Consider the following 9,514-nt stretch of genomic DNA (forward strand, 5'->3'; position numbering starts at 1 on the left):
GTGCACGCTGCCCTATAGGGTGTTGCTGCAAAACAAACACTGAACACTATTTTTGCTTTTTTGCCTTAAAAAAAAAACAAAAGCAAGAATTCTCTTCAGATTTCTTTCATTTAGCAAAAACAGGTACAATAGCCCCTCCTTATCCAGAGGGGATATGTTCCAAGACCCCCAAGTGGATACCTGAAACCATGCATCGTAACAAACCCTATATATATATATATATATATATATATATATATATATATATATATATATGTTTTTTCCTATACATACATACATATAATAAAGTTTAATTTATGTTAGGCACAGTAAGAGATGAACAATAACTGATAATAAAATACAAGAATTATAACAATATACTACAATAAGTTATGTGAATATGGCCTGTCAAAATATCTTATTGCACTGTACTCACCCTTCATCTTGTGATGATGTGAGATGATAAAAAGCCTACAGGATGAGATAAAGTGAGGTGACTTATGTAGGCATTGTGATGTAGCATTCGGCTATTATGGACCTTCTGATGAAGGTCAGAAGGATCATCTGTTCCTGGAACGTGGTTGACTGTGGGTAACTAAAACTTTAGAAAGCAAAGCCATGGGGGAGCCTGGGTAGCTCAGACTCCCCCACTCACACACGTGATCTCTCTCTCTCAAATTAAAAAAAAAAAAGCAAACCCATGGATAATGGGGGGACTACTGTAATAATTAGGTCTTTCATAAAAGAGAAGTGGCCTAATGTGAACTTACGAAAAGTGGAGGATACCTGTACTAAGAATGACTCACAGTCTATTTATGTCTTTGTAACAGCCAAAAAATAAGGTCTAAGTTTGAGTGGGTAGACAAAAGGAAAAGGGAGAATTGTTACCAATCTTGTTCTAAGTCCTCTATACCCTCAGTACTGGCCCCAAATAAGTCTAAACTTCCAGAGGTCCTGGCCTGCATCTTCACACTGTTGTTTAGGTTTACATAGGGAAAGGTGTTAAGTCTTGTTGGACCATGGCTGGGTTTTTTGGTTCCCCATGTTTACAATCTTGGAAAAGGTGGAGTACTAAATTCACTATATATGGTTAGTCCTGTTGTTCTTTGTCTTAATATAGAGCATGAGTTTTGGAGTAATATAAAACTGAATTTCTATCCCCCTAGCCAATCGCATTCTAACCTTTTGATTCTATTAATTTCAGATTCACATCTTTGATTCTGGGACTATAAATTTGAGATATCTTAAATACTATTTGGAGATTGAGTTGCAGAAAAAGCTTTCCTTTCTCCATGGGTATGGTAAACACTGTACATGACTTAAAAGTGCACTCTCAGTTTCTGGTAGTGATGAGGGGAATGGTGGGGGGGTGGAAGGACATCCCTAGCTCATTTGGAGTCAGCCTATGGTAGGGAACCAGTTTAATATGGGAACCTAGAAAATATATGACCTGTGAAATAGTTGTAAATTGTGTTTACTACATGCTCCTCATGCAATCTGGTAATCTTCAGTAAAATCTTATTAGAAGTTATGGTCTGGTCTCTTGTGTATTATATGAAATTGGGGAAAGATGAGGGCACATTCTGGAGTAAAAAGGTACAAGAGGCAGAACAGGATTTCATTCTTAGAGTCCAGAGTAGTGGTGTCATTGTTTACCAGTTGAAAACCACTGTGCAGCAACCTCATGAGGATCAGAGGATACAGAGAGAGAGAGAGTGATACAGTAGCTTGCTGAGGATCCAGAGAAGACAGAAGGAACTTTCTGGAAAACAAGATAGTAGCAAGCCTACTTTTAGCCAGATTACAACTGTGTGATTTATTAAAGGGGCACCTCCTCTGAATCGATGCCTATCCCCGCACCGCCATTCCCACCAGCTTGTTGAGTAGAAAGTCTGTGTGGGAATTAGGAAACAAACAACCAAAAACCAAACAGGGCTATTGTGTCCTGCATTATGACTTGCTGTGTACAGGGCACGGTCTGGATTTCAGACCCAAGTTTCATGCTATGCCTGCTGTACTTATGCAGGACAGAAATAGCAAAAATTCCATAATGGCCCTGAGCATTAGCCTAAAAAATTCTGAGGAACAGCAAGGTACCTATGTGGTGGGTGCTTAACAATAAAAGGGGTCATGGAGTTTTGAAAATATTCTGGTGGAAGAGGCTCACCTGTGCCACCTGTTTAGGTTACATATATTTATATTTGAAAAGAAAAAGGTTGGAATATGTATACATATACACACACACAAATTTTTCAAATATGGTTATTCTGGGTAGGGGGATCATGTGTGATTTTTTTATTCATGTGTTTTAGAGGGAATTTTCCAAATTTTATGAAATTAAGAAAAAATTAATTTTGTAATCAGAAAAAAATAATTTTTTAAAGATAAGTTGTAGAATGGGAGTGTTGTCTCATCAGGAACCTAAGTTTATGTCCATCATTGAGGTTCAAAGTTTTCTGGTCATGTCTGGCATACTGATGACACTAAAAGTCTTTTTACATGTGGAACTGGGAGACCTTCAAGGAAATAATTCACATTGAGGGAAGAGCAAGTTTGCCAATATGTTTAGCAGGAAGAAAACCTAGGTTTTTGGTGAGGAGGGATGAGTGCCTGTCTGGGCTGTAGATTTGTCTTTTAACCAGCCTTCCCTACTTAAGTCTTTGGGATTGCAGGGGCCTACAAATAAACAACAAAGAAATTGTTACTCAATTTTTATTATGGAAAGTTTCAAATATATACAAAAGTATAGAGAAGAGTATAATGAACTCCCAAATATCTGTCACACAGCTTCAAAAATTATCAATTTATTACCAATCTCATTTTATCTATATGCTCATCTACCCCACCCCCAGGTTATTTTGAAGCAAATATCAGTAGCATAATCATTTCATCTGTAAAATTTACAGTACATTTCTCTAAAAGATAAGGATTAAAAAAACATAACCACAGTACTATATCACATCTTAAAAAAACCCAATAAATTGGGAGATGTGCAATTTCAAATTCTGTAAGGATTAAGGAAACAATATATTTCACTGGTACCATGAGTAAAAGTATAACACTAAAACGGAGCTCACGTTTTTTGCTTATGTAATTGCTTTATAAATGCAAAAGAAGAAAACTACCATATTAAAGCTACTTTGGGGCCTCTGTATGAAGCTGGGTAAGAGTGTTGACATTACAAACCCCATGGTAAAACTCCATAAAATTATCTCTAAAAATCTTTGTCATTTTTCTTAAAGTTGCTCTCCTGGACACAGTTGACCCAAGTCCTCTCTATATAAATTCTTCATCTTCTATTCCCCCCTACAGAAGATTTTTTTCTTCAATGCCTTTTCTAAGTGACAACAATTTAGCTCACTCTCCTCCACATTCTCATATGCAGAAACCAGGTAGAATGAGAAGCCAGCTGAGTGTGTCAGAAAAGGGGATGAAAATTGGCCAACTGTATCAGTAAGAGAGGCAAAATAAACCTAGGCAAAGTAAGTGGTATAATTAACTTTGGAAACTGCCTGTACCGCAGTTTTTGTTAGCTCTGGCATCAAATAATAGAGTATCCTGAACCTATAAACTGGGAAAAACAATCTTCAAAGGGATGGTAAGATCACATGAAAGAAGTAGTTAGGGCATTGCAAAAACATCAAATATATCATTTTAAAATTTATTTTTATAAAAATTCACAATATTATATTGTGTTCATTGTATTTATTTTATAGTTTTATAGCAAGTGATATTTTTTGAATAAAATTTTCAGCAAAGTAACAACAGTACAAAAACACTAAAGTTGTTACACAAAGGACCGGTTCTACAAAATGTTGTCCTTAAATGATGGGGTAAATCTCAAAATGGTGCTAGCCACTTTGTGGTATGACAGAGAATTATGGGTAATAATTCTTGTCCTTGAACAACTTAAAACTGCCTTGAAAAGTTTCTGAAACACCTGATATGGGAAAGCCTCACACTTGGTGCCCACACAGCATATATTCTACTAGCACCAATCGAAAGGGGAATGTTTTGCCACATAGTGATTACAAAATGTGAATTCAAAGAACCTTCAGAGATGTCAACCAAATTTCAAGTAGTGTTTCATATGCAGAATATGCAAACAGTAAGGAAATGTGGTCTTTGCTCTCAATGATATCACAGTCTAATGGAGAAGGCAGATACATCAAAAAAGCGCAACAATAGGCTATAGGTGCTGAAATCAGAGTCTGTTCATGTACAATAGTACAACAACCAGGGCAAGAAAAGTCAGTGGCATAGACAGGTAAAGAGTGTCCCAAGATACAGGAGGGAAATCAGATGAGCTGTCTCCTTGGAAACATTTTCAGAAACGCTCACCTCCACTTGAAAATTCCATTGATCAGTGGTTCACATCAATGATTCTTTCAAAGCCATCATGCAGATCTTTGCTGTTCATCTGGAAAAGGAAACCAACGTATAATTAGCAGGCTTATATACTAATTTAAGAACTCCTCCAATTGACAAATTTACAAAGAGTCTATAATCTGCATCACTCTGCATTTGGAAAGCCTTCACAGAATTATCTAATGCAGATGCAATGTGAGTCTAGATCAGCAGCTGAAGGAGTTACCTGTTATATTATGAAATAAAAAATGCAGGAAAGCAGTGATACTACAAACTTTGCAAAAAGGTGGGTGGTCATGTAAGACATAAAAAATTCTAAATTCCATTTTCTGGACTGTAGGCTTATGGAAATAATTCAGGCTAGTTCTCACCCATCAAAGGGTTTATGGTCTAGCTGCACAACCATGCAAATAAGTACAATAAACTGTTAGAACCATGACACAGAAGAAAGCATCTTATCCCAGTGGTCAGGAAAGTATTCTCATGGTTTATAAAGTATTATTTTTATTATCTCAAATTTTTATAAATTATGTATTTAAAAAACCTGAGCATCATATAGATAACTTGGCTAAAGTCAGTGTGAGCCAGAACTGGAGCCAGTTTTCAACCCTAAGTCTGTCTGACTTCAAGCCCTAACTGTAGTTTCTATCACACCAAACTGTCTCATAGAAACGTCATGTTTTACTTCTATCACCATAGTGACTTTCCCACTTCTTATAGTACTGTTTGCCCATGAACATTTAAAATCTGCTAAATACAGTATAACAGTTTATAAGGAAACAACTACCAAGAAAATATTGATAAAATTCTGGTTTTGTCTGGAAGCTCTCCCCCATGGGACATCTGAAAGTAAAAAGCCTTTACTCGGTCAAATATATCTTGTGTGTGTGTGTGTGTGTGTGTGTGTGCGTGTGTACATACAGACATTTCTAGAAAAAAATATACATTATAAACAGAGCACCAATTATTTCCAGTATACTTATGTATTTGTATTAACCTCTAATGTTTTCTCTTTATACATTAAGAAGAATAAACTATTTGACCAGCTGGAAATGTAAGCTATTTATAAAACATACAGAAAAGAAATTTCTGATGCATGTCTGCAAACCTTAATTATCTGTGGAGAGTACTCTTTTCCCTTTTTTATCAAGGGGAGGGCTGAAAAACCAAACAAATAATGTACAAGTGACTTTTTAACACTCTTGGAAGGAAAAAAAATTCCCAACTGTGCATCAATCTTTGGGGCATTGAGGTGATAGAAATTTTCTATACACTACCTCTGGTTGCCTGTTTTGGCCTCAGACTCTTGGTCTTAAAGAGTAAAAGAGGATCTCCTTGGACCTTTTAACTATTCTGACAAGGCTAGGCTCCAGAGAATATTTCACAAAAACTACTTAAACGAACCTGACAGTCAATGCTGAAAATATCATGACTTATTCTAGATGTTTCTGTCAAAAAAAAAGCCCACAACATATTTACAGGCTAATAATTCTTAGTAATAGGTTAGTATGAATACTGTGCATTTTTGTCTTAGATACTTAAGAACCAAATAAAATGATGCATTATTACCTCTAAGAATAACAAGTTAAGCCTCCAAAGTATTTGTGACAGAATTTCAGGTGGAAGGGATTTGTATCAACAAACTTATCTATAAAATAAAGATCCAATATGTCTGATGTGTTAAGGAGGTATTTAAGAATCTTGTTGAAAAACTAGGTTATTGGGAAAAGATATCTTTGGGTCTATTTGAGATTTTATGAATAGTGAAAGTCTGCTTGTTTGAAATTAAATGTGCTCAAAGAGATATACAATATATATCACTTTTAAGGGAAAATAGAAAAATATTCAATAATTATATTTGATCAAACTATATAATTCAAATGAAACTGTCGCTGGTTTTAAAAACTCATCTTTAAAAAAAAATTTTACTGTTTATTTATTTTTGAGACAGAGTGCAAGCATTGGAGGAGCAGACAGAGGCAGACACAGAATCTGAAGCAGGATCCAGAATCTGAGCTGTCAGCATAGAGCCAAACACAGGGCTTGAACTCACGAACCATGAGATCATGACCTGAGCCAAAGTCGGACACTTAACCGACCGAGCCACTCACGTGCCCCTTAAAAACTCATTTTTAAATTTACTTTGAGATCATCAGTGCCAAAAATGTTTTGTGAACTGAAACTTGTACTCTATCTGTGCTTAAATTTGTAGGAAGATTTGTTTCCAAAACAGTGGCACCAAACTTTAGAAAGTGCAACAGAACCCACTTTTTAACAGCAATCATATAAACATTTTAATTTGTAGAAACAGTGCAAACCAAATGGAGAAAAGTATTTGAGTATTTTGAAGAGTAAAACACACAAAGAACACAAGAGGGCAGCACAAAAAAAGCATACATTCTAAAAGTCAACATATAAAGTTCAAAAACACAACTATTGTATAGTCTTAAAAGAAGTCAGAGTACTGGTTAGGAGTAGAAATGCAATGGGCTTTTGAGTTACAGGTAATGTTAATTTCTTGAACTGGATTCTGGTTACATGCATGTATTCACTATGCAAAAATTGATTAAGCTGTAGTGTTAGAATTTATACATTGCTCTGTATGTTCTAAAACAGTAAAATATGAATTTCTAACAAAAGGTACCTGTTACACTTTTAGCAGTAATTGTTTTTGAAAACAGGTTGCTTTAACAAATATTTTAAATGTTAAAATTATTTAATTATGTAAATGTTTAAATTCTTTTCTATTTTATACTCATTATTTACTACTGGAATGTTTTAAAAATGTTTAAGTGTTATATATGCCATCACCTTTCCACCCTTAGTATCCTCTTCACAAAGTAGGTTGTACTTTTACCTGACTGCTGAATGGCTACGAGAATAAAGGTAGTTTCAGAAGAGAGACCTTTGGAATTTAGGTAAGATTCCTGATTTCAAACAAATACTGAAGCAAATGCAAGAGCTTTTAATTAGATATCTCAAAAAAGTTTGTCCTGTGACAGAAAACATTTATCCTAAATCTTTAATAGAGATTGTTCAGGTGTCCTGACACTTTAAGAAGTCTGTACCAGCCAAGTATCAAGAAAGGTACATCACGGGATTGGAATGTAATCACCATATAAATCCCATGCCTATGGTTATTGGTAGTCAAGAGGGTTAACTGGAATGTCCACTCAATTCAAATATGTGAAATAACTTTCTTTCAAAGACTAGTTAATATTGGGAGAACCATGGTTATTCTAGGGTATTAAGAAATGGGCAATGAAGTTGCAAGTTGAACACGAAATCACTCCCTACGAATACAGTTTTCATGATAACATGTACACATCAGGATGTGTTTGGCTAACAATACTTATCCAAGAAGATATTCACTGTCTAAAGTAATATTTGTTAAAGTACATTTGGGCTGTATGGGAAATGGCCACTTCAAACAAGCAGCAAAAAATTACCACTGGTGAAATTTTTTTGAAAATCAAATTATGTACCTATGAGTAAAGAAACTTCTGAAAAGGCCAAATTAGATCACATCACTAAACACAAAATTATTGCCCAGTAAGGAAAGACCATAAGATGTGAAATTTCTTAAATATTAAAAAAAATCCATCAATGATCTTTAAACCAATTGCCATCACAGAAGGGCTGGCGCTAATGCTGTGAATGAGAAAGGAGGTTAAGAAAAAAAAAAATTAAAGATGCCACACCACCAAGATGTTCAGATTTAAAAGGCCTTCACTACAAAACAAACCGCAAGGCTACGGTACTAAAAATGCACACGTGCACATACACACGTGTGTGGAAACGTAAAAGAAAAGAACAACCCACAGCGTGAACACACTTGTACACACACACACACACACACACACACACACACACTAAGAACTGAGCAAGCAGTTAAGGCACCTTAAAAAAAAAAAACAACAACAAACAAACCCACGTGGTTTAGGCTTACCGAAATCTGTTACAGTCCTACGAAGCAGCGATTTTCAAAGCATCTGAAAAACGTGCAAATTGTCTGAAAACAGTGCCTGGCAACTGAGACAGTTTGCAAGCGTGATTCAGAGGTCTGCCAAGGAAACAAAAGAAGCCCCCCTCCTCCCCGAGAAACCGCACTAGGCAGCAGAGGTGCTCCGGGCACTATTTATTCTAAGGTAGGCGGAAAGCAGAAGTCTGTGCAGGAGCGGTACATACTAGGGATCGCTCTGTGGCAGAGATGGGGCCACCGAGTTTCCATTGGTTGGGGAGCCGCCCAGCTTTAGTTTCTCCAGATATTCGGCATGCACGGGCTTGTGGCACTGGAGAACCTTGATCGCATCTTCGATTTTGAACCACTCTCGCTTCCTTCCAATGCTAACCGAATCTTCCCAATCCTCCAGAATCTCGGTGACGGTCAGTACGTACACGTACGTTCTGTGCTTGCGGTCTTGGTTCTGTTCGAAAATGCCCAGGAGCCGGCCTAACTTCCCCTTGACTCCCGCCTCTTCGAACACCTCTCGGACAGCCGCACTGCCCGGCTCCTCCTCGGGCTCCATGCCCCCGCCCGGCACGATCCAGCGGTCCGGGTACCGACTGCTACTCACTAACAGCACCTCGTCCTCGCGCTCGCTCCGGAAGCACAGGCACGCCGCCCGCTTCTTGAACCCCTCCGGGTCGTAGGTGCGCGTCTGGTTGGGCTTGCACTTCATCGTCACGGCCACCCGCTCCCGCCGCTCGCTGCTGCTGGGGTCGCTGTCGCCGCTGCCACCGCAGCCGCCCGAGGTGCCAGAGAGAGAAAGGGCCGAAGAGAGGAGCAGCGAGAGAAAGCGCTCTGGCCAGGAGCCCCGGGAGCCCCGGGTAGATGAGGCAGGGGCGGGGGCGGGGACGGGGGCGGGCGAGATACGTCAGTCAGTTCGTCCCCCGTGCGGCCAGAGGGTCCCGAGCGCCGCCGCCTGACTGGACGAGGCGCCGCCGCCCCCGCGCCCGCGCCGGAGCCGGAGCCGGAGCCCGCGACCCCGGCCCCGCGCCGCCGCCAGCGGGTCCGCCACTCCGCACAGAGCCCACCCGCGACTCCCGCGCGCGCCCCCCTCCCTCCTCAGCCGCCGGGCAGGGGTTGAGCGAGGTGAGGCGCATTCGCGTGCGCGTCCGTGTCCCCATTCACGTGCGCGTTCACGTTGGAGGGCGAGGGGCGGGG

At 39.1% G+C, this 9,514-nt stretch overlaps 1 protein-coding gene across 2 annotated transcripts; it reads right to left on the reverse strand.

Annotated features, from left to right (window-relative positions):
• Positions 1-2,677: 2,677 nt before the first annotated feature.
• On the reverse strand, positions 2,678-9,223 carry LOC101086628 (diphosphoinositol polyphosphate phosphohydrolase 3-beta). 2 transcript variants are annotated; one of them, XM_006943744.4, is made up of 2 exons: positions 8,536-9,223; positions 2,678-4,399 (listed from the first exon to the last, which is right to left on the reverse strand). In XM_006943744.4, coding segments are annotated over exons 1-2 (495 nt in total). In that variant the 5' UTR covers positions 9,030-9,223; the 3' UTR covers positions 2,678-4,398. The 2 variants fall into 2 exon arrangements, with proteins under 2 accessions (XP_006943806.1, XP_023104861.1); XM_023249093.2 differs by having other exon boundaries at positions 8,297-9,175.
• Positions 9,224-9,514: the final 291 nt, after the last annotated feature.

Source organism: Felis catus, chromosome X (genome assembly GCF_018350175.1).
Source record: "Felis catus isolate Fca126 chromosome X, F.catus_Fca126_mat1.0, whole genome shotgun sequence".
NCBI lineage: Eukaryota > Metazoa > Chordata > Mammalia > Carnivora > Felidae > Felis > Felis catus.